Raw genomic sequence first — 25,341 nt, forward strand, 5'->3', positions numbered from 1 at the left:
GTCAGCTAGTCAGGACAATGTTCCCAGGCCCTTCCGGCGGGTCAGGAGCGAGTGAGAGGGAAAAAAAAAAAAAGTAGGTGGCCCGAGCGCCAAAGGCCGCTGCCAAGGCAAGTCTCAACTTTGGAAATCAATCCTTTTTTTTGTGTGTGTGCATCAGGCAACGGATGCCACCGCTTGCAACCCCCCACCCCTCCCCCGAGACCAATCATTGCCGCGCTCGGGGCCTGCACAGCGCCCCCGCCCCCTTTTTTTTCCCCGGGGTCGCTCGCAGCCACCGAGCCGCTTCAGGACGCGGCCGCCCGCCGCCTCTTAAAGGGAGGTAGCCGGCCTTAAAGGAACCCTCGCGCGCCCAGCGCGGCGGCCCGGTTCCCCTCAGGGCCGAGCCCCCTGCGGGCGGGCGCCCAGGCGCGGGCCCGGCCTCTCCGTCCTCGCCGCCGCCGCCGCGGGCCGCCGGGAGCGGCTTTTTTTTTTTTTTTTTTTTTTTTTTGAAATTCAGGCGACGCTTAAGGGAGCCCCGGGCGCGCCCGGTGCATTGTGGGAGCGGCCGCGGCCCGTTTTCGGGAGGAGGCGGAGGGCGCCGAGCGAGCCGGTAAGCGGCGGGCCTGACGAAGGGCGGGCGGGGGTGGTGTGCGAGGCTCCCAGGCTTAAAGGGGAATCTGGGTCCGCAGACCCGCGGCGGCTGTTGTAAATCCCCCTCCGGGCCGCCCGGGACCGCCGCGGAGCCGTGCACCGCCGGCCCTGCCAGGAGGAGAAGGGGCAGAGCCGCGGCTTGGTTGGGGCCGCTTTAAAAGAGAAGCACCGCCCGCGCCGCCGCCGCCGCCGCCGCGCGGGGCCGGGGATGGAGGGAGGGAGGAGAGGGCGGGGAGGAGTCGGAGGGGGGGGAGGGTGGCGGCGGCCACGCAGGGGTTAATCTTTTCGCCCGCCGACATTTTTGTGTGGCGGCGGCCGGGGGCCCCCCGCGCGAGCCGGGGCGTGCTCCACGGGGAGACTCCTGCCCGGGCTTCCCTCCTGCGCCTCCCCCGTGGCTCCTCCTCCGGCCCCGCGGACGCTACGGGGATTTGGGGCGCCCCTGCCGTCTCCCCAGCCCGCGCACCCCCCGTCCTTTCGCCGCGGCCGCCATGGCCCAGCCGGGGGCGCCGTGCGGCCCCCTCCGCCCCTCCGCCTGCCCGCGGCGCGGCGGCGCACAAAGAGCGCGGCCCGGGCCTGCTGTGCCTTTCAAGGCGGCGGCCTGAGACTTAAGGTTGTCCCCCCCCCCCCACCCCGCGTGCCCGTCGTCCGGTCGCGGGCCGCCGCTGCCGGGGACGTGGAGCTTCATGGAGAGTGCCGGGCGCCTGGTGCGCCCACGCCGCCGCGCCCTCCCCGCGTGCACTCCCGGGGCTCGGGGGCTTAGGGGTAGGTAGGTGGGTTGGTAGGTACGGGGTCGGGGCTGTCCGCCCGGCGTCCATCAGGCCATGGCTTCGAAGGAGGGAAAAGGTTGGCCCGGGACGGAATGAGTTAAGTGTCATCTTTACATATTCGTGTCACTATTTTAAAGGTGTAAACATGTGGTCTTGGGGTCCCAGTGCACCGGCTGTTCTAATGCAGAAGGACCCACGTCCAGGAACCCCAGCTTCCCCAGACACCCTTCCTGCCCACCCCCTCATCCCCTTCGCATTCCCTTCCCAAATGTCAGGATTTGTTGTTAGTGTTTTAGGTTTGGGATATGTGGCTGGCTGTGATGTGTGTTTTCTAGTGTCCTTGAGTTTTATTTTTTTTTTAACTTCCTGAACAAATGCCTTCTGCATTTAAGGATTTAAAACTTTCTCCTCCCCTCCTCTTCTTCCCACCTTTGGGAGGGAAGGATGAGGATTGGAGGTAGGAAAAGAATCGCATCCCTCCCAGGAAACACACACCCTGTGCGTTGCATAAGGCTCTCTATGTATTTATTTAATTTGATTTTCCTGGTAGAGGTGGGGTGGCAGTAGGCATTTTGCCAGATTTGTTGCGTTTGGAGGTACTGACTCTAAAATGGCTTCAGAACCCCCGCGTGTGCTGGCGTGCTGGGCCAGGCTGGCCTGCTGTTGGGGGCAGGTTGGTTTCTTGGAATGGTGTTTGAACGATCCGCTGTGACTACAGTGGTAGGTTTACCGCTGAAGTCACTGCTCATCCAAAAACATGTTTTTCTAAGGACAGTTTGGACTACTGCCCAAACTCGAGCTGTGTGAGATTTATTTTAAATGAGCAACGTGCTTCCCGGGGTATGGGAGACTATAAATGGGAATTATGTTCTTAATCATAAACTTTATAGAGGAAATTGACCCTAAAACTTGGGGTGTCTGTAATTCTATGCCCAATAAAGTTATCAGTCTGGGGGTTTGCAAACCTCAGGAGCACATGTTCAGTTTTTGTGTGTGTGTTAGCCCCAACGGCTTCAGACTAGGGGGCTTGCTTCAGACCGTCAGTTGCACCTAGTGCCAGAAATGCTCATCGTGTAGTGTGGTTTCCCTTGTCGTTTCAGTTCTTGGAATGAAATGGTCATGAGCAGTGGCAGATTCTGGTGTTTGTCAGTGCTGTGTGTACTACTTGTTGGGCGGGATGCTTGCTTTCTAGGAAACAACACTGCATTAAAACATCAGGGAAGTTTTCCAGGACTCTTTTGAACTTGAACATGACTGTGTTTTTAAAGTCATTAGTTGTGGATTACGTTGTATACTTGTGGTGCAGAGGGAAAGCATGTTTTTCTAGAAACTGAGGACCTTGGTGAAGAGAGGAATTTTGTCAAATGCATTTGCTTCGATGCCTCTTTCCCTACAAAGTGTTTCCTGGACCTTTTAGCTCTGTGAGAGAGTAAGAAGTTTGCATGGCAAGCCACTGCAGCTAGGACCTCTACTTTGTAAACCACATGTGCCTGCCAGTTGACAGGTGAAGTGAATGTTTGGGACTTAAAAGTTCAAGGTGGCGTTGTCATGTGAGCCTGCTGGCAGGTTCTTCCCAATTCCAGGGCGGTGTTCCTCGCTGGCCACGTGGCCACGGTTACACCCCCATGGAGATGTCAGCTGTCTGTGATGGTACGCACAGTCCCTTTCAACTCTGGTGCACAACTAGTGAACAAGGTATTGTGATGCCGTTTTTTCTCCTTCCACTAACTGGTTTGGTTTTCCTTGGCACACATTCACTTGATTCTAGGCACATGTGCTGTTCGGAATTCTTTTAATGCTGTCTTTGTATTTTTGGTGCTACCTAGGCGGATCTGTAATAAAGAACCCAGCCCACCAGGAGAGGGGGAAGGGAGGGGTTGAACTCTGAGGAGCTGGAACCCAAGAACCATGTCTACGCGGGAAACCTTTAACCCAGAAACTTATGAATTGGACAAGAGCTTCCGGCTAACCAGATTCACAGAACTGAAGGGCACAGGCTGCAAAGTGCCCCAAGATGTCCTACAGAAGTTGCTGGAATCTTTACAAGAAAACCACTTCCAAGAAGATGAACAGTTTCTGGGAGCAGTCATGCCAAGACTTGGTATGTAAACCATTGTTTCTTTGCTAGTGAGCAACCTGGTCCGTGAGTCAAAACAACAGACTTGTCAACCAGGTTGCTCTTCCTCTTGTTTCCGTGAAAGAATTCTAAGAGCTATCTAGTTGTAATGGATGATGTCATAACTTGTTTGAAGGACTTTTAAAGCTATGAGGTATGCAGTTGAGACAATTATATTGAAAACGTTTTTAAAACTGAAATGAAATGATATTTTGGTTTGCTGAGGAGAGGCAGAGACTCCTGTTTGCCTTTCCCTGAAGTAACCCCTGCAGTGCTTGTGTGCTCTTCAAAGGCCGCAGGAAGGAATGCCTTCAGAGCATCGCGGATGGTGTGGGGAGCAGGGGCTGGGCAGCAACTGGGCATCTCCTGTGGGGTGCATCTCCTGAAGAGCTGCAGTGCGGGGACTGGATGGCTCTGTCCTTGCCCCTGCATGGAATTGAAGGCAGTTTTTTCCTTCCTGAATTTCAGTGGCACACTTTATCCCAAACACAGAGCTTGGAATTGCTGTTAGGTGCTTGGCATGCTGTTTGTTAGGGTAATGGCACAATTTGTCCTCGAGGCAGGCCTGCCATCACTTTGCTTTAGCGATGCACATTCTGGGAGTGTGGGTCTTGTGCAGTCGCGAGGTGGCTAGATCAGCTTTCTTTTTTTAGTTTATTTTTGCCCATTTTGTTGTACAGTCTGGGGCACTCCATGCTTTCCCCATAGGTAAAACAGATAAAAAGCAGGGATGGTTTGGGTAGGAGGGAGGACAATGTACACTTGGATGCATACATGCGCACACACAAGAGTTTCTGTCTTCCAGCAGAGGTCTACACTGGAGAAACACTGCACGAAGGACGAAGTTGGAATCCGTGGCCACTTCCTAGTGCAGAAGGAAGCAGATGCAGTTGCTACTTGGTGTCCTTGAAGGACACACACACACACAGCCGGTCCAGAGTACCAAAGTCTGAGGATGCTGAATTCCCTACATAAATAGCATAGTGTTTTTGTGTATGACCTACATAGAGCTTCCTGTACGTTTAAAATCATCTCTGGATTACTTAAAATACCGAATGCTGTGTAAATAGTGTTAACTGCATTGCTCAGGGATGACTGAGAAAAGGAAGAGACTGTTGTTGGACACAGCCACAGCTTTTCTTCTGAATATTTTGATTGTCTATTGTTTGGATACACTGATGAGGAACCTTACGGTGCAGGGGGTTGGCTGTACCAAGGAAGCTCTGGGTAACTGTCAAAAAAAGAAGCTTCTTGATGATCAAAACCCATGACTTAAGACCTGCTAAAGCAGTAATTGCTGTTTATAGCCCTCCCTGTGCATCTTGGTGAATGCTTGGGCCCACTGTGTACACTCCTCAGCATTTTGAAGGAGCAGGGACCTGGAGTCCACATCTTCCATCTCTTCTCTGACTTGTCACCTGCTTTGGCCTTAACTCCTTGCAGTGGCAAAGGGGACAGCTCTCTGAAGGCGGTGAAGGAGGCAGGGAAAAGTAGATGGACACATAGGCCTGGGGGAGCCTGGCCTCCCCCCCCCCCCCACTGTGAGCCTGTCTCAGAGCAGTGTGCATTCCCACGTTTTGCACTCAGTGTTCACTAGGTGGATATACCCCAGGGGATGCATAGAGCAAGTCTCTGGCCTGATGCAGAAGTGGTTATTTTGAGGACCAAGACTTTGCCTTGGGAAGCCCTGCTGAGAGTCATACCCTGCCACCATCAGTCACTGCTCACAGCTTTGTGCTTACTATCTAGCCTGTGAGAACCTCACTTTGCTCATCTGTAAAGCAAGACAAAGCAGGTTTAGTCACAGGCCATTTTGAGTCCTGGCTGCCCTGCTTCTGATCTGACTCTGCTTGAACCTGGCCTGGGTGGAGTTCTGGGCTCCTGGCTTCAGCTTGTCTAGCCTTGGCTTTTGCAACCATTTGGAGAGTGAACCAAGAGAAGGAAAAGCTTTCTCTGTGTGTATGTATCTGTCTGTCTCTAACTCTGCCTTTCAAGTAAATTTATCTTGAAAAAAACAAAAAGCAGCCTCGTAGTAGTATTTGGTAATTGTGTAGCTGCCAGAAAATTGTGTGTGTGTGTGTGTATTTTTGGGTCTTCAAACAGTTCATGAAAAACATGCATGACTTGGGGAGTGAACCAACAGATGGAAGATCTTTCTCTGTCTCTCCTTCTCTCTGTAAATCTGACTTTCCAATAAAAATAAATGAATCTTAAAAAAAGAAAAAGAAAAACATGCATGGATTTCATTTTTTTTAACTATATAAGCTTTATCTTTTCCATTTTTTCCATGACCTTTTTGGCATGCCTTTGTATATGTATATATGTACATGTATGCATGCATCTATGTATGTATGTTTATCTGCTTTAAATCTTTTCTAATTGAATTCCTATAGAATGATGAGCCCACTTTTGGAGTGTGTGCATGCTTACTAGATATATCCTAACTGAAGAAATGTCAGTGTGTCTTAGAAACTGGTACAGATGTTGACTGGTACTTAAGAACTGTCAGATGTTGATGGCTGATGGTAGTGATAAAATGTCTTGTATTTTGTTTGTTTGTTTGTTTGTTTATTTTATTTGAGAGCCAAGAGAAAGATTGAGAGACCAGTCTTCCATCCCCGCATATCTGGGGGCCAGGAACTCGGTTCATGTCACCGTGGGCTCTCAGGGACCCAGCTACCTGAGCCTTCACTTGCTGCTTTGCAGGGGCCACGTGAACAAGAAGTTGGGATTGGGAGTGAAGCTGGGACTTGAGCCCAGGCCCTGTGATATGTGCTGAGGCATCCCAGGCAGTGTGCTAACCACTGTGCAGATGTACGCCCAGGTTATTTGTTCTTAATAGAGGGCTTGCATCTTACTGAAAAGCTTCTAGAATTCTCTGTTCCTCCTTATATATTTAAGCTTCCCCTACCAGTGGAATCTTCATTTCTGCTTGTGTTCTATCCAGACTGTCACTCTTTCTTTCAGTTTGAAACTGATTTTCAAGACGTGTGATCCATCTCCAGCTCAACCTCACTCTCTTCCCTCTTGAAACTTAATTTAATTTTAAAAATCTTTTTTAAAAAAGTCTGTGAGAAAAATAATTTTGATGCAAATGTTTTTGAAATCATGTAGTTTATTTATTTATTTATTTATTATTTGAAACACAGATTTGTAGAGAGAAGAAGGAGATAAAGAGAGGATCTATCAGTTCACTCCCCAGATGGCTGCAGTGGCCAGAACCAGAGGCCTCTTCCATGGTCTGCTACGTGGGTGCAGGGTCTCAAGGACTTGGGCCGTCCTCTGCTGTCTTCCCAGGTGATGAGTAGGAAGCTGGATGGGAAGTGGAGCAACTGGGGCTTGAACCATTCCTGTATGTGATGCTGGTGCTGCAGCTTGAAGGATTATCTTGTGAGAGTACCACACTAGTCCTCCTCCCACCCCCGTTTTAATGTATTTGAAAGGAAATTTATAGAGGAGATAAAGAGATTATTTTTTCATAATATACATTTTTCATAAACTTTTTGAAGATGTTTTCATAGGACAAAATGAAATGCTGGCGGTACTGTTTCAAACTGTTTGTCTCTTGTAAGGTAGTCCTATAATTTAAATTGATACCTGAAATAAAATGGTATCTTTCCATTTTCCAAAATGAATGGTGATAGGCTCAGCATAACCAGCTGGGATTGTCAATTTAAGAAAATTCTATGCAAATGAAATGTGATTCTTGCCGTTTTCACTTAGGTGTAGAAGAGCACTGTGGGGGAAATTTGTGAATCTGAGCACCTGCTTAGAAATGAATTTTCGCTCATGATCTTGTCTGTCACAGGTGAAAGCTGATCACTACCAAAGAAAGGGTCCCATTGTCTCAGATTTCTGAGACTTGCCATTCTGAAATTAAATTTGTTGCTCCCAGCTGGATCCCATGGGAGTTCATCAAAACCACAAGCCTGTCTTCACTGTCTGAGGCGTGTTACTGAACTTGATTGGTGGTAATGGACTTAACACCAGCAAGAGAAGGGGTCTCTGTGATCCGCCATGGTTGGGCCTGTTGAAGTTTTGCTTGTACAAAATACAGAAGACAATTTTAGTGAGATTCTGATAAGATACATTCTTGTTTGATTTGGATTTCTACATTTACAGGGGAGAGTCCTCTTGCTCCCTTCTGTACATTTTCCTACTTTGGTGTTGGATGATAAAGTGGAAGTACTCATTATACAGTTAGAAGGGTGTCCTTGAAAAGGAGTGTGGAAACACTATTCAGCTTATGTAATAGGAGCCGTTTTCTAAATCTAAAGTGGCTGCATTGCAAGTGATGCTTAAAGAAGTGTAACCTGGGCCAGTACTGTAGCATAGCAAGTTAAGCTGTTGCCTGCAGTGCCAGCATCCCATATGGGCGCCATTTCTAGTCCTGACTGTTCCTTTTCTGATCCAACTCCCTGCTGATGTGTCTGGGGAAACAACGGAGGATGGCCCAAGTGCTTGGGCGCCTGCACCCATGCTAAAACTCCTGGCTCTGGATTGGCCTGCCATTGCAGCCCTTTGGGGAGTGAACCACAGATGGAAGCTCGCTCTCTCACGTGGTCTCTCTCGGTTCTTCTCAGTAACTGTTTCAAAGAAATAAAATTTTTTTTTTTTTTAAGAAAAAATTTGATCCACTGTTACTAGGCTTGAATACTTCAAAATTGATTTTAGCAAAAAGAAACCATAAGTAATTTGCTGGTTGACTCTTCTGTCTTAACAGTCAAATCATTTTTAATATAGTGAACTCATTTTTTAGCTTGTACAACGGCTTTTTTTTTTTCATTTTAGTGGACAGGATAACTTCAGACACATCGTTGTTCATATTATAAGCTACTAAAAGTGGCATTTGTAAGCTTTTTACTACAGAAATAACATGGAGTTTTAAAAGTTCCTCTTTAGAAGTGCTTTTGAAAACTTGTAAAATGGTTAGATTACATAGGTACCAAGTGTTTATGTAAGAGTTCTTCAAGAAATTCCTGGGAACATGGTGTGGTAGCTCAGTAACTAAATCCTCACCCTGCAAGCTCTGGGATCCCATATGGACACTGGTTCATATCCTGACTGCTCCACTTCCCATCCAGCTCCCTCCTTGTAGCCTGGGAAAACAGTAGAGGACGGCCTATAGTCCTGCACCCACATGGGAGACCCAGAAGAAGAAGCTCCTGGCTTCATATTAGCTCAGTCCATCCATTGCAGCTACTTGGGGAGTGAACCAGCAGATGGAAGATCTTTCTCTCTGTTTCTCCTCTCTGTAGATCTGACGTTCCAATAAAAAAATAAATAAATCTTTAAAAAAATAAAAAAGAATTAAGTCTAGCTTTGTCCTTAATCACCCTAATTTTTGTTACGATAGTGCTTTATGTAAAATGTTTCGTGAATTTTCTGCTGAGAAAATGGAATAATTTCTAAAGATGTACTCGGAATTTTTAACCACAGATTCAAATATCCTAAGCTCATATACGCTGTTTTCATAGTCAGGAAATCTCTGTGATGCCAAGTGACAGAGTAGTACAATAACATAGATAATACAGTGTAAGAGAAAACTTTTATTCTGGGCATCATTAGAAATCCTACTGGGGTAGATGATTGGTCTGATGGTTAAGACACTTGTTGGGACACTGTCCACTGTCAGAGTATGTCAGGTTGTTAACCCAGCTGCAGCTCCTGACAGGCTGCTTTCTAATGGTCATGGCTCAGGTGGGTAGGTTCTTGCCACCTGTGTGGGAGACTGAGTTGTGGCTACTTGCTTTGGCCTGGGTCAGTCCCAGGCATTTCAGGCATTTGGGGTTGTCAGTGCGGGGGAATGACATAGTGGATGAAATCAATAAATAAAATTTTCATCAAATTGGTTATAGTAAAGAGATTTTTTAAAAATATCACTATTGAAGTTGTCTTGATGACTAACATTTTAATTTCTGTTTCTCTTAAGCTAGTTACAATTCACATTTCTTTCAGTTACAGTTCTTGATAGGACACACATGGCTTCATTGGCATGTGCGGTTTCCCGAAGTGTCTTAGGCAGAGGTCTTTCTGTTCACAACACTGCCAGAGTGAAAGAGAACGGCTCTCCTGGTTTATTTGTGGATGCTGATGACTTCCATCTTCACAGGCATTGGAATGGATACTTGTGTCATTCCTTTGAGACATGGTGGGCTCTCCTTGGTTCAGACCACGGATTACATTTATCCTATCGTAGACGACCCTTACATGATGGTAAGTTTGACCTAACAGGTTTTTGTTACTGGGACTCTAATTTTGCTTTTGATGCTGTGTCACATGCTGCTGTGTGTGAGATGCAGCTGTTCATTGGATTAAAGTTTCTTAGCTACTAACTGTACTCTGCTTTAGATGTTTCTCAATTCTTCAGTGCTTGGTTGGAGCTAGGAACCCTTTAATCTGCCCAACCTTTAACACTTCCTCTCTGCCAGCTGAGAGGGATCAATAGAGATGTTGAGACTCTTCCATGTATAGTAAAATGCCAGGTGTCCTTCCTGTGGCAGGACCCTGGGCTCCAGCCGCAGGTCTAGGAGCTTGGGCCATGAGGTAACTAAGTGGAGGAAGGTTGCACATTGCAGGCCAGTGACAAGCCTGCATGCCCCCTGCACATCCATCAGTTCTCCCACAGACTGAGACGGTAAATCAGACTCCAGGTGTCCCAGCAGACCAGATGACATAAGCAGCTAGAACCACAATGCATTTTTTTTCCTAGCATCTCTTAAAAGCATTTGAGAAAAGAAGCAGCCAGAACTGAAGGGACAGCAGATGGTTGCCATCCTGCCCTGTGGTTTGGCCTTTCTGGTTGTAGATTGCCTGTCAGCCTTGCAGATGAGGCTTGGTGGTATAAGAGTGGGACCGCAGGAGGATGTTGAGCTGCATGGCCATTTGCCAGGACCCACGAGGAAACAGCTTGCAGTTGGGCAGCCACTGCAAGTGATAGTACTACTCTGCGATTGGATTCTCTATACTTACCTCCTGTCTAGACAAAATAATAATGATAGACAATGGCGACGTACATTTACAAAATCTCCTAGGGCAGTAAAAAATTCTGTTTTATTTTTGTTGTTTGCAATTTGTAATAAATTGTTTTATTGTCGCAATTCTGTTGAATACTATGTTAAAGTTCCTAATAAAATGATACAGTGTATTGGGAAATAGTTCTTTTTCTTTAGAAGACGAACTTAAGCCCTGGATGTTACTCTTTCTTTTTATTTTTTGTTTTGTTTTGTTCCTCAACCAAGGTAATTTTCTTGTTTTTCTCTTACAGCTTTGGAAAAAGCTACAAAACGTAACCCACATGTTTATAAACCATGTCCTCCACAACCCATAATGTCAACATTTTGTGGGCTCCTGCTGGGAGTTCTCCCCTAGATAACGTGTGGGCCTCCTTCTAATATACAGGGTAGAGAAGTGCAGAACAAAGCAGAGGTAGTGCCAAGGCTTGTGTGGGCAGAGCATGCAGTGGCTCTTGCTGAGGCTGTGGCTACTAGCAGGTCTGCGGAGGGCCCTGCTGCCGTTCCAGGCAGTCCTAGCTGTGCTTGGCAGCCACTCTGGGCTCATGCTCAGTTTCTTCAGATGGAGCATTCACAGTTGTGTGTCCTCACCTCTTTCCTCTCTCCCCAGGGCAGGATAGCATGTGCCAATGTCCTCAGTGACCTCTATGCCATGGGGGTCACGGAATGTGACAATATGCTGATGCTCCTCGGGGTCAGTAATAAAATGACTGACAGGGTAAGTAGCCAGGCTGGCTTCCATCATCTTGGGTACATGTTGTTTCGCATAAGGAAGACCAGGGCCCCGGGCCACCTTGCTTCCATGTTCCTTCTGGCACTCTGATTTTTAGCAGTTGCCACCAAACTAGAATGAGAGTTTGCCTGGTTCATCTTTTCATTCTTGCCACATTCTGCCTGCCTTTCTTTCAAGTAGTAGACTGAAACCAAGGCATTTTTGAGTGGTTATTTAAATTTAGGCCATGATAGCAGTGCTGTAGCCAGGCCTGTGAATTGGGCCTACCCTTACTGACCCAGGACACACAGCACTTTGCATCACAGGCTGGCCTCTTCCCGATATAGACAGTGAGGAGGCTTGCACCCCCCGCCCCGCCCCCCCTCCAGTGTGTGTGCATGTGCTTGCACTACTGTGTCGTCACCTGGCAATGTACCTGCTCTCTGAGTTGGAACTAAATTAGATTAGTTGGACAGGTCCTAAACTTTGAGTAACTGCCGACAGCAACCACAGACTCTGTCATGCTCTGGAGTTTTCTGTGAGTTCCTTTCTGCCCTCACTGTGTATGATGGGTGGTCTCAGCAAGGCTTTGTGGTATGGGAGGTATTCTGTCTCAGCCACGGCCCATCTCTGCAGTCTTTGGTGAGCTATCAGCTCACCTGGGGGCAGTTACACGTGAATGGTCCTTGCCTAGGAAAGGACCTTTAGAGAGCTGATTTCTAATTGTCACCAGGCTTAAGGCCAGCCTTATGGACCAATTCATACATCTTTTCCTCTTATGTTGTTTGGGTTTCCTTTATGTTATAACCTAGAATATCTTTCAGGTTTTGGTACAGCACATAAAATGTAGCATATTCCCTCGCCTTTTTGTACCATATACTGTGCCCTGTCTACAAACTTTTAGACTTCTTTTAGTACTTTATGTTCCTTTTTATGACTAAGTTTAGAACTCTGTTTTCTGAGTTTTAAATAAAATTGATTTCTTCTTTATGTCCTTTTAAACTCTAGGAAAGGGATAAAGTGATCCCCCTAATTATACAGGGCTTTAAAGATGCAGCAGAGGAAGCAGGAACGTCGGTAACAGGTGGCCAGACGGTATTAAACCCCTGGATCGTTTTGGGAGGAGTCGCTACAACTGTCTGCCAGCCCAATGAATTTATCATGTGAGTTTATTTTTGTTTTACACCATCTGGGTGTTTTCCTTCCTTCTCTCTGTCACTGTACAACACACCCATTTGAAGTGTGTGTTTCAATAGTCTTGATGTATCTGCAGTTCAACAGCACCCATCAGAGTAGGTTTTTAGTATTAAAGTGTTTTCATCACCCCAGTGGGAAGTCCATCCTCTGAGCTGTTACTCCCATCCTGCTTTTTACTTGTTTGTTTGAAATATTTTATTATTTAAAATGCTTAATTTACATACAGTGTCCATTTTTATGGGCTGCAATGCAATATTTCCCTATAAGCCACTCTCAAGTGAGGCAGCCTGTCTTTCCACTTCTTTATGTTTGGAGCCAGCAGCCCCTCTCTTCCAATTCTTCATTTGGTACGTAAGATAGTATTGTGAATGACAGTCACTCCACTGTCCTAAGCAGCCACTCACTCCTGTTTGAACACTAGAACTTCTCTCTCAAGGTCAATGCAATGGCTAAACTGCCTACTCCTCTGCCTGCAAGTGCCAGCTCCCCACTAATGGCCTGGGAAAGCAGTAGAGGATATCCCAAAGTATTGGGGCCCTGTACCCACATGGGAGACCCAGAGGAAGCTCCTGGCTCCTGGCTCCTGGCTCCTGGCTCCGGTTCAGCTCTGCTGCAGCTGATACAGCCACTTGGGAAGTAAACCAGCAAATGAAAGATCTTTCTTTGTCTTTCCTTCTATCAGTAAATCTGCCTTTCCAACAATAATAAATAAAACCTTCATTACAAAAAAAGAGAACCTGTTTCTCCCCTATCCCACCCTTCCTAGCCTCTAGGAATTTTTTTTCCACTTCCCCAAATAAAGCATTTTATTTGCCTTTCTGTGTCTGGCTTATTTTACTTAACATAATGATAGCCAGTTCCATCCACTTTGTTGCAAAAGTCAGGATTCTGCTCTTTTTGGGGACTGAATAATACTCCGCTGTGGATGATTACTGCAGTTTATTCATTCCTTCTTTGAAGGACATGTGGATTGTTCCTCATGTTGGCTCCTGTCAATAGTACTGCGGTCAGAGGGCGGGTATCCGTGCTGTGCTGACTGCACTGCCTTTGACTTTACTCACAAAAGTGTGACAGCTGGACTATGACAGATCTATTTTTAGTTTTGTAAGGAACCTCTGTATTGTCCCCTCAAAAGCTGAATTTGCATTCCCACCAGCAGTGTTTAAGGTTCTCTTTTCTCTACATCCTTGTCAGCCTGCCTTTGATAGTTGTCTTTTCCATAATAGCTACACTAACAGGGTGGGGTGATACTTCATTGTGGTTTTGATCTGCAGTCCCCTGATGACTAGTGATGTTGAACATTTTCTCCTATTTTAGTTGATGATTTGCTTTTCTTCTGAAAAAATAAAGATCTTTTGCATATTTCTTAATTGTATTTTCTTTTGTTGAGTTTTTTTTTTTTTCTTTTGTTGAGTTTTTAGAGATGTTCATATGTATTAGATATTAATCCTTGGTCAGATACTTACTGTGATATTTCATTTGTCTCCATTTTTCTTGCCTCTGCTTTTGTGGTCTGACCCCTCCCTGTGCCAGCATCTTGAAGTATTTTCCCTGTTTCTTTCTGGTAGACTCATAGTTTCAGGTCTCAGAGTGTAACACAATTTCATGTAACATTTCATTGTTTTGCGGATTTGTAAGTCTGCCCCTTTGACCACTTCTGAATAAAAGAAACCTTGGCTCAGTTAGCAGTCACTGCCAGCTCCTCCTCCTCCCCTTCCCATCCTCTAGCAACCAGGGATGTTTTTGTCTCAGGGATTTGTCTGTTCTGGACATGAGATAGGTGGAATTTTATGTCTGATTCCTTCACATGTCTTCACGGTTCATCCGTTTCAGTGTGAGTCAGTACTCTTTCTCTTTTCTCACTGAGTAGCCTGCTGAGGGAATATAATGCATTTTGTGTATTCATCCTTGCCTGGTCAACCTTGGAGGTGTTCCCACTTACTATGAGTGGGAATGTAATGAAAATTACACGTTGATCTGTGGCTGAGCGGAAATGTGTGTGTCCAGTAGAACTTTTGAAGGCTAAATGATTTGCCCTGCTTCAAACGTATTATTTGGAAAGCAAATTTACAGAGGGGGAGATCTCCCATCCTCTGGTTCACTCCCCAAATGGCCTTAATGGCTGGAGCTGGACCAATCCAAAAACAAGAGCTTTTTTGAGGTCTCCCATGTGGGTACAGTGGCCCAAGAGCAAGGGCCGTCTTTAACTGCTTTCCCAGGTGTATTATTAGGTAGCCATATCAGAAGTGGATTAGCTGAACTCAGACTGGTGCTCTTAGGGGATGCTGGCATTACAGATGGCAGTTTAACCTATAATACCATAATACTGGCCCTTCTCTCTTTCATTTTAATAGTAATGAGTTGATCTTGTTCAATTAGCTTTACTGGAACATGCCTCTTTTGTTTTTCAGGCCAGATAATGCAGTGCCAGGAGACGTGTTGGTGTTAACGAAACCCCTGGGGACACAAGTTGCTGTCGCCGTGCATCAGTGGCTGGACATTGTGAGTGAATCTGCTTGCAGTAAGGGAGCCAGTTAAGTTTTCAGGATCGTGGTCATTTGTTGGAGGGATTTTGAATGTGAGGATCTTTTTACTATCAGTCAAGCCGTTAAACAGATCCTCACAATTACCTATATTCTTTATTAAACAAATACTTCTTGTACTAAAGATTTCAAGTAGGTACAGGCCAAGTTGAAATTAAAGCTTCAAAATTTTTACCCCAGGAATGTAAGAGTTGGATGTTGGATCTCTTTATCTGGGGCTAAAATAGTGTCATCTTTTACATCTTAAACGTCACTAAAAACAGAGAAGATTTTGTGAAAAGTGAGGTATTTGGGGTACAAATAACACAAGGGTTATTTACAAACAATTTTAACCATGGGGTTGAAGGTTGTCTTGTCATAGATTTAGATTTATCTTTTTAAAAATTGCCTAGTAACTGAACATTGAAATAAATAATTCTCGCATGTAGAATGAATCTGGAATAGAATATGTCTCCAGAGACATTTTCCTAGTGAGCTGTTATCATACTTAATATCTTTTTCATTACTGTATGGTAACAATTCAAATTAATAAGGTGGTATTATATTTTCACATCAGTGTGTTTAATTTGTAAAACTATCAACTGAAATTACCAGTCTTGAGAAACAGTTGAAAAAAAATAATAAGTAATTTTGTTGTTCATCAGCTGGGTATATCTTAGCTTGAGTAGAGCAGAGAAGTTCTGTAAGGCTGCCATCCACATTCTCTAGTTACTTTTCCCTTGTTAGCAGAGAAGTAAATCAGACCACAAGGCCACTGCAGACAATAATCCACAGGGTTGGACTGCCCAGGCCCGAGTAATCTGGCAGGCAAGGTGGAGGAATAGCAAAGATGAAGGGACTGGGGTTTTTAAATACTGAGAACTGAATAAAAAAGGCAAGTTGTAAGGATTGTACTGCATGATGGCCTTATTACAGACAGAAACAACTAAAGAACATATTGTGTAGGCAGCACAGAATGCTATTTGGAAAGATAGACACAGACTTTAGAACAGTTTTTTTTATCCAGGGGAGAAACGGCAGTGGCTGAGGGTAGGTAGAAGTCATTGCTGTGTTGGTGTGGCGGGTTAAGATGAATAAATAAAGGCGTAAGTGAGGGCAGTTGTTGGACCGTGATGAGAGTGGGCCAGGGACCCAGCACCATGATGCTGAGTGTGTTGAAGTTTGAAGAAGAAAACAGAAATTCCTTCTTTGATGGTCAGTTGGCTTACCCAGAACTATCCTCAGTGCAAATGCAGTTGAAGTTGTTTTCACGTTTTGTCCATGGAGATATATCTTAATCCTAAAATTCAGTCATGAGTGAAAGTGTAATACAAGTAATGAAAGCCATCAATTCAGTGAAAGAGATGGGAGGAGAATCTGGGGACTTGACAGTTTACTAATGACAAAGCTTTTGTCCATCCAAAGAATAGGAAGTTGGCAGCCAGTGTCTCACACACCATATTGCTGGCACCTTATAGAGTGAAACAGAAGATACATAAAAAACCACAGCATAAGTGACTCAGAAAATAGTGGCTCTTCTTGTCAGTGGCTCAAAAAGTAATCACATTTTCCTCTCTGTTCTTCCTCACCTATGCTTGTATGTTTAGCCTGAAAAATGGAATAAAATTAAATTAGTGGTCACCCAAGAAGATGTGGAGCTGGCTTACCAGGAAGCAATGATGAATATGGCCAGGCTCAACAGAACAGGTATGGGCAGGGCCCTCCAGTGGGCCACATGTTCTTTTAAGTACGAATGGGGCATTTTTTTTACCTCCACAACTCTTTAAACATATAAAAAGACATTCTCAACTGAGAACCTGGCCAAGGATCAGATTTGACTTGCGTCTGAAGACCATCTACTCTTGATACCTGCTTGTAGTTCTGTGGATCTCTGGTGGGAATCCAAATACATTGTGTGCTCCCAGTGCAGACGAGTGTCTTATGTGATTGGCACAGAGAAAAGTTTGCCAAGGATTGCTTGATCGAGCAGCTTAAGCATCACGTGCTCACGGTTGTTACTGGTGTCTGTGTGACATTCTAGAAACAAGAAGGAAACCACTCTCATGTGTCTCCTAAAGTCCTAACTTTTGACTGGCAAGGTAACTGCTTCTGGAAAGTGTTGATGGGGCTGCCATGTGTGACTAATTTGGAAGCAAATCTGCATTTAGAATCAAATTGAGTTAGTTTATGTTCTGGGAGTAATAGTTTGCTCCCCTATCATTAATTGCATGATTTACAAAGGGGCTTAAAGAAGTTTGCAAAAACACGGATAATGTATAGTGTCCATGAACAGGGGGTGTAGGCTGTATGGCATCCCTGTAGGAACCTTCAAGACACTTGAAGATAAAATCTAGAAATCTTGTCCCTTCAGACAAATATTTCCTCAGTTGATTTCTTGAGCTTTTCCTGAACCAGCTATCAGAAATTGATTTCAAGACTTAGTCAAGGTCCTAATCAAGCTTTCCTGATACAATTTAGGAAGCTCCATGCCTATACCTACTTGCCATATTTATAACTAGAAGAGAATATACACAGATTCTGTGGGTAACCTTAAGCAAGGATGCAGCAAAGTGGGATGGGTCTCCCACATGGGTGCAGGGTCATCTGCTGCTGCTTTTCCAGGCCACAAGCAGGGAGCAAGATGAGAAAATCGTAGGACAATTTAAGAAAATGGGAGAGAACGCTTTCTATAATTCCACCATCCAAAAATAGTTTTATTTTTATTTTATTTGGAAGGCATAGAGACAAAGCTCTCCTGTTTCCTTGTTTCACTCCCAAGTGCCCATAGCAGCTGAAACAGCCAAGTTCCAGGAACCCCAGGACTTAATCCACTCCCCTCTGCCTCCTGGGACAAGGAGAGTGTGTGCAGTAGCGGGAATCTGGAATCAGCAGCGGAGCTGGGACTTAGAGCTAGGTACTGTGAAACGGGGCTCGTGTGCCCCAAGCAGTGTCTCAGCTGCTGTACTGAATACCTGCCCCAAAAGTAATTCGTATGAAGACCTTCATTATTCTTTCAGAGCTTTTAAATATTTTCTTGGTGGTTTGCTCTTTTACGCTAGTGGTTCTCATAAGTTTTGTATATATTTGGAATCTAAATTTTTCCATATTTTTGTATATCATAGTGTACATGATTTTCATTGGCTAAAAAATGCGTTATTATTACTGTAAGTAATAATTAACCATTTTCCTGCCTTGGAAGTTTGTATTGAAATCAAAATTTTGTGGTTTTTTTTTTTTTTTTTTTTTTTTTTTTTTTTGTCTGCTTGTTTTGTTTTTAAAGGTTTACTTATTTTTTTGAAAGATATTTACAGAAAGAGGAGAGACAGAGAAGTCTTCCATCTGCTGGTTCATTCCCCAAATGATCGCAACAGTCTGAGTTGTGTTGGTCTGATGCCAGCAGCTTCCTCCAGGTATCCCACGTGGGGACAGAGTCCAGGACTTTGGGCCATCATCTGCTGCCTTCCCAGGCCATAAATAGAGAGCTAAAACAGAAGTGGAGCAGCTGGGACATGAACTGGTGCCCATATGGGATGCTAGTGCTTGCAGGCTGAGGGTTAGTTCACTGCACCAGCTAATTTTTTTTGTTTTATTTTATTTGTTTTTGTTTTTATGAAAAGCTTAGAGTGGGAGTAGAAAACCCAGAGACAGATCCATGCAAGTATGATCAACTGGCTTCTGATAAAAAAGCAAAACCTGGGAGTAACAGGAATGTCCTTCAGTCACTTAACAGACAAGGGAACTGTCACATCTCTATGGATTGCTGAGAAGAAAAAGAAATGAGTCATCTAGCATGAAAGGATGTGGAGGGAACTTAAAACCATATTAGTAAGTGAAAGAAGGCCATCTGAAGAGGCTGTATACAGTATGATTCTAACTACAACATTCTAGAAAAACAAACTTCAGAGACGGTAAAAAATATCCACAGCACTAGGATTGTGAGTGGCAGTGAAATTATTCTGTGTCATACTGTGTTGCTCGACACATGTTACTGCAGGATGGTGAATATCCAGACAATGTCCAGCACCAAGAGTGAACCCTGCTGTAAAGGCTGGGCTTGAATAGTAATGTATTAGGATTAAACCTCACTGATGCCAGTTGCTGACACAGCTAAAACTAATGGCGATTCTGCACTTTCTACCCACTTTCTCTCAACTCAAAAGTGCTCTCCTTCTAAAGTAAAGTCTGTGGGTGTCTGGTGTAATGACTTGGTGACTAAATCCGGGCCTTGCACACACTGGGATCTCATATCTGTGCCAGTTGTTGCCCCAGCTGCTCCACTTTCCATCCAGCTCCCTGCTTGTGGCCTGGGAAAGCAGTAGACAATGGTCCAAAGCCTTGGGACCCTGCACCCACATGGGAGACCTGGAAGAGGCTCCTGGCTCTTGGCTTCAGATCGGCGCAGCTCCAGCCCTTGCGACCACTTGGGGAATGAATCAGCCAATGGAAGATCTTTTTCTCTGCATGTCCTTCTCTCTGCAAATCTGCCTTTCCAGTGGGAAGGAAATTGAACTTCCAGGTAATTCATCTTCAGGGAAAGACCTGGGTTTTTTGTTTTTAAGATTTGTTTGTTTGTTTAAAAGGCAGATTCACAGAGAAGCAGAGTCAGAGATCTTCCATCCTCGTTCACTTCCCGAATGGCTTCAGTGGCTGGAGCTGTGCCCTGCTCAAGTCAGGAGCCTAGAGCTTCTTCTGGGTCTCCCACGTGGGCACAGGAGCCCTAGAACATCGATCATCCTCTGCTGCTTTCCCAACGACTTTACCAAGGAGCTGGATCAGTAGAGCAGCCACGACTTGAATTGGCACTCAGATGGGATGCTGGCATTGCAAGCAGTGGTTTTACCCACTCTACCATAAGGCCAGCCCCAAGTACCTTGATTTTATGTCATACATTCTTTTTTTTTTTTTTTTAAGATTTATTTTATTTTTATTACAAAGTCAGATATACTGAGAGGAGGAGAGATAGAGAGGAAGTGGAGCTGCCGGGATTAGAACCAGCGGCCATATGGGATCAAGGCGAGGACCTTAGCCACTAGGCCACGCTGCCAAGCCCATGTCATACATTCTTAAAGCCCTGTTCCTTAGTTTTAGGATGGTTATCACATGGTTTACCTTTCACCAAGATCATAATCTGGTTAGATGTTTTTACATTTGCTACAGTATGACTCATTGTTCCTAATTGAATCTGCTGATGGATTCCAGGAGGCTCAGGTTGTAGTAAGTCAGCTTTGAGAGTCTAACTGGGGTTTTGTTGACTTTATAATGCTCCATTTTTATTATTTGTGTGTAGCATCTCACAAAGGTTGAGTTTTTCAATCAACAGTGAGATTGTGAGTTAACGGCAGATGCTTTTTCTCAGTCACCTCTCTGCTCTCTCAGCTGCAGGGCTCATGCACACATTCAACGCCCATGCTGCCACAGACATCACCGGCTTCGGGATTTTGGGCCACGCACAGAACCTAGCCAAGCAGCAGAGGAACGAGGTGTCATTTGTGATTCACAACCTTCCTGTGCTGGCTAAGATGGCTGCCGTGAGCAAGGCCTGTGGAAACATGTTTGGCCTCATGCATGGGACCTGCCCGGAGACCTCAGGTACAAGGGTGTGGGCCCAGTCCTGTGTGACCCACTTTGAGTGAGCTCAGGTTTCCGTGAACACACTTCCTGCTGCTGTGGGCCTCCAGACCTCAGCGTCCTGTGTGTGCATTTGGAGTGACCTGTGTTCTCCTTTTTGACACAATAATCTGGTGGTGGGAGAGGCGAGTATGGGAAGAACAGCTGTTACCGCATTTTCACTGGAAACTTAGCATTTAAAATAAACTATACTACCTGTAGGTTAATGGAACAACCTGTATTTTGGGGCTATTTATCTGAAGTTATGATAATGAAACATGTAAGTGGCCCTGTTTTTTATTTCATGTGTAACTTTCATTTTTTACCACTCCAAAAGAATGTAATTGGACCCAACCCCGAGAATATGTAGGGCATTGGTCTGGGGTGTGCCTAGGGTCTCCAGAGGATTCCACTGGAAGCCAGCAGCAGGGACCACGTTTCTCAGACAGCAGAGCCTGCCCTGTCAGCCCTGTGTAGTGGCTGAGTTTTTCAGGACTGCTTTAGGCCTCACCTAGCCTTTGCATAGAGAGGACTCCTCAAATTCCACTTAGTTTCCAAGGTAAGCTCCAGGAAGGCAGTTTCCCTGCTGGGACAGTGTCAGCCACCTTGGGGTACTGAGTGAGTATGGGGTGAATTAATGCAGAGTCTTTAAAGTGTAGCATAAAATATTTCCTGATTATATTATTTCCACTTTAAAAGATGTGATTTTTTTATCTAATTATGGGAAGTTGCAACATGGTTATTTAATGTATTTGATACTTCCCTTATAATGATGGTCAGGATCAGAACTCTCATGCTTTCAAAGTATGTACTCTTTTGTAAGTTTTAAATTTTAAAAAATGCCAGAATGCATTCTTGGAAAGGTGAGGAATCTTCTTGTTTGTAACTACTTAAGGATAGCCCTCGTGCTGTTGAGGGGGCTGTACTGACACCTGACTCCTACATAGTATTACATGGGTCACAAACTGCTTAATTTCCCAATTTTAAAATGTGTTGCGAATGTATTTTAGAGGAATTGCTTAACTGCTGTCCAATGCACATCTATTTTAAATGGAAAGTGCAGCTGCCTGCAGCCCCTGGCTGTACTTGGCTATGGGTAGAAGTGTCATCAGAAGGATGGAGGGGAGTATTCTCATAGTGTCACAACTAATGGTCACCCTTTATTCCTTTGCCAGGAGGCCTTCTAATCTGTTTACCACGTGAGCAAGCAGCTCGGTTCTGTGCAGAGATAAAGTCCCCCAAATATGGTGAAGGTCACCAAGCATGGATTATTGGGATTGTAGAGAAGGGCAACCGTACCGCCAGGATCATAGACAAACCCCGGATCATCGAAGTCGCACCACAAGTGGCCACTCAGAACGTGAACCCCACACCCGGTGCCACCTCTTAATCTAGGCAGAGGTAGCTGTTTGGTTTTGTTTTTAAATAGATCTATTTCCTTTATCATCACTTCAATTAAAGACTATAAACAACAACAAAAATCTCATTGTGTCTACACATCTGGTGACCGTAGGTCGATTCGTGAGTGGATACAATTAATAAAACCCATGGCCTTTTTTTCCTGTTACATTAACTGAAGATGCACCTAATCTTGAGGCAGCTTCTGAGTTGAGAATTATATTGTTATCCAATACTGTTGATTCATTTTGAATCTTTAGACACTTATCTCTTGCCGCATAGGCTCTTTTTAAAGGTGCTTTCATGTAGCACAGACACTACCAGTAAGTAGTGTCCGATAGCAGTTTGTGTCTTCATTTTATGTGTATTTATCATAGAAGTCTCATCATTTTTTAAGTGTCTTGAGTGGCATTCTGGAGAGAAGGAATTGGTAAGTGTGACATGATGGCTTCCAGGCTATAGGAGGGTTGCATGATTGCTTTGAGTCTGATCACCCAAGAGCATCTCTTTGGCCCAGGACATTCTGCAATAGTGCATTTAGTTCAGCAAGTCAAGTGCTTCACTCTGCATGGAAAGCACTTTGAAGACGAAAAAGAAATTTTATTTCTTTTTTTTTGTAGCCTTCCTGGTATTTACAGTAGTATCATTAATTATTTTATCAGTAGCCAAAAAAAAGGATACTTTTTGCAATGTAATTAGATGTTCTATAGTGCAACGAGGAATTGGCTTCCAAAAGGGGGTTCGTGTATAATACTCATTTGCGATTCAATATATAATTACGCAAATAATTTTTAAATATAATCAACAATAAAGACTGTTGTGGATGGTAGTGTTTAATACATTTTATATTTTGTATAGTGATCACAAGCTTTTTGTTAAAATCAGCAGCTTATTTAGCCTAATTCTTAGCATTATTTTGCCCCTTGCACCGTCCTTTTGTTGTGCATGCATTTTGTGATCTGTGTTAAAAACTGGCATTGCTAACATTGCAGTTCAAACAAAAACTTGTTATTCGAATAAATATTTAATTTTTTAAATTGCTCTTGTATAATCAGATACTCCTTTTGATATTATTTTAGAAGCCTTGGGAGGGTTTTGCCTGAAATACAATTTATCAGGGGAAAGCTAGATTTTAGTTTTATAAAACTTTGAAGTCTTCATGGGACCTATATTTTCTTGAATTGAATTTTGTAGTTCTAGAACAAATAGGCTATCTAAACAGGTGTTACTGTGTTAATAAAAATCAGAGGCTTCCTTACATTGTCACCTGGTGCCCAGGAGGGGACTCCTGTGGTGTGGAGCACAGGGACGCTGAGCCCTCCAGGGTCGTTCCCCATCAGCAAAGGTCTCGTGCCTCCGCCCAGGCCCTGAATGCTTCCTGCTCACAGCACAAGAGCCGCTGCACCCGTGGACCGTTCTGCTTCTTGCCAGAGGTTCCAGCAAGGGGGAGAGGACGCTCCCTGGAAGAGGCATCAGGTGGCTGCGCCCTGCTGCAGGAACTAAAGCAGCTTCTCCACATGAACACCAGAACTGCGCCTGAGGTGCATGAGAGGCTGCTGCAAAGCTCAAGTTGCCTGGACGTTTTATAGGCATGGATACATATGTTGGTCCTTGAGAGCCGCAAACCAGTGGCACGCAAAATAAAATGTGCTGGAAACTTCTGAGTGAGAAACACCCACTGTGCAGCTTTGTGTTGTTGTTTTAGCATGGGTTGAGTGAGTGTGAGCCGCATTCATTGTAGTGTATTTCCCTGGTGGCAGGCCTGTGGAGAAGAAGTGAGCTAAGTGGATTCTGCACTTGAGAAAATCGTCTTTATGAGGATTTCTCTTGATAAAGAGGGCTATTTGGGTACTCAGAATGTGTGATCCCAGCAGGAAGAACTGGCCTTTCAAGTGATCCCTATTGGTAGGTCCAGCCTCCCAGGTATCGGAATCACCTGAGGTGTTTATCCAAAGGCATACTCCTGCCCCAAAGATGGCCCAGGTGCCTGGGCCCTGGTAACCTACATGGGAGACCTGGGTGGAGTGCCTGGCTCCTGCCTTTGATTTGGCCCAATTCTGGCTGCAAAGTGTTGGAATAGAAAGTGAATTATTCAATCAAAAACAAACAAGCAAAAAAAAAAGCATAAAACTTCAGTAATAAAGATTCAACTGTCACTACATTTTTGTCACAAAGAAAATTTTGAAGTTCTATTAAGAACAGGAAAGTAATCAAAATACAAAACATCCATGAATGCATAGAACCATTGCTAAAAACCACATTGAGTTTTTTGTTACAGATTTGTAAAACACTGAAGCCATCAAAAATCAGGTTTGATGTATTGGTTGGGTTATCCACCTGCTGTTTCCTAGTGCCTGGGCTCCAGTCACAGTGTTGCTGTAAATTCTAGTTTCCTGCTAATGAAAGTGATGGCTCGAGTACATGGGCCCAGTACATGGGCCCCTGCCCTACGTGTGGGAGACTGACTTCCAGGCTCCTGGTTTGGACCTGCGTCAGCCCTAGCTGTTTCAGGCATTTGCTGAGTGAGCAGGTAGATGTCTACATTTTTCTATCTCTGCAGTTGAAATTATTTTGAAAAATCAGGTCTCTGGCATTTAATAATAGGGACATGGCACAATATGCAATATGTGCATACTCTGATAATTTTTTAAATGTACATGGTATATGCAGGAAAAAGTATCAATTATAGGTGGTGAAATTATGAATGATTTAATTTGGGGGTGATTTCTTTTTAGATTAACAAATTTTAGGGACAATTCATGATTGCTATTAAATTGTTAAAAATAATACAGAATTGGGCCCGGCGGCGTGGCCTAGCGGCTAAAGTCCTCGCCTTGAAAGCCCCGGGATCCCATATGGGCGCCGGTTCTAATCCCGGCAGCTCCACTTCCCATCCAGCTCCCTGCTTGTGGCCTGGGAAGACAGTCGAGGACAGCCCAATGCATTGGGACACTGCACCCGCGTGGGAGACCTGGAAGAGGTTCCTGGTTCCCGGCTTCAGATCGGCGCGCATCGGCCCGTTGCGGCTCACTTGGGGAGTGAATCATCGGACGGAAGATCTTCCTCTCTGTCTCTCCTCCTCTCTGTATATCTGGCTGTAATAAAATGAATAAATCTTTAAAAAAAAAAAATACAGAATTAAGCTGTAATTCTGTATCCCATGAAGTTGTTATCAGGGATTACTTGTTGGTAGAATGCTTGTGCTATAATGTAAAATAGAAAAGAACATGAAGAGGCCAGTGTGTTGCCAGGTGGGTTAAGCTGCCACCTGTGATGTTGGAAATCCCTTAGGAGTGTTGATTTGAATCCCAGCTATTCCCCTTGGGATCCTCTGGGAATGCAAAGGGGAATGAAACAGCAGAAGAAAAATCTGTCTTGT

The 25,341-nt window shown here is 44.7% G+C and overlaps 1 protein-coding gene across 3 annotated transcripts; it reads left to right on the forward strand.

The window, feature by feature from the left end:
- The first annotated feature begins 265 nt into the window (after nt 1–265).
- On the forward strand, nt 266–23,636 carry SEPHS1 (selenophosphate synthetase 1). Of its 3 annotated transcripts, XM_012930105.2 has the most exons (10): nt 266–589; nt 3,224–3,498; nt 9,626–9,729; nt 11,137–11,244; nt 12,247–12,401; nt 14,847–14,937; nt 16,565–16,664; nt 20,334–20,546; nt 21,740–21,965; nt 23,327–23,636. In XM_012930105.2, the coding sequence occupies exons 2-9, from the start codon at nt 3,306–3,308 to the stop codon at nt 21,952–21,954; spliced, it is 1,179 nt and encodes a 392-aa protein (XP_012785559.1). In that variant the 5' UTR covers nt 266–589; nt 3,224–3,305; the 3' UTR covers nt 21,955–21,965; nt 23,327–23,636. The 3 variants fall into 3 exon arrangements, with proteins under 3 accessions (XP_012785559.1, XP_004578528.1, XP_036351090.1); XM_004578471.2 differs by having other exon boundaries at nt 267–589; nt 21,740–23,636; XM_036495197.2 differs by lacking the exons at nt 266–589; nt 9,626–9,729 and having other exon boundaries at nt 3,412–3,498; nt 21,740–23,636.
- The last annotated feature ends 1,705 nt before the right edge of the window (nt 23,637–25,341 follow it).

This window comes from Ochotona princeps, chromosome 10, assembly GCF_030435755.1.
Source record: "Ochotona princeps isolate mOchPri1 chromosome 10, mOchPri1.hap1, whole genome shotgun sequence".
Classification (NCBI taxonomy): Eukaryota; Metazoa; Chordata; class Mammalia; order Lagomorpha; family Ochotonidae; genus Ochotona; species Ochotona princeps.

What these genes read in the sequence shown, in the direction of transcription:
- SEPHS1 (XM_012930105.2), top strand. Translation starts at nt 3,306, where the DNA reads ATGTCTACGCGGGAAACCTTTAACCCAGAAACTTATGAATTGGACAAG. An exon ending in CAGCCCAATGAATTTATCAT is followed by an intron (nt 12,402 to 14,846) that starts GTGAGTTTATTT and finishes TTTGTTTTTCAG; the next exon opens with GCCAGATAATGCAGTGCCAG. An exon ending in GGCCAGGCTCAACAGAACAG is followed by an intron (nt 16,665 to 20,333) that starts GTATGGGCAGGG and finishes CTGCTCTCTCAG; the next exon opens with CTGCAGGGCTCATGCACACA.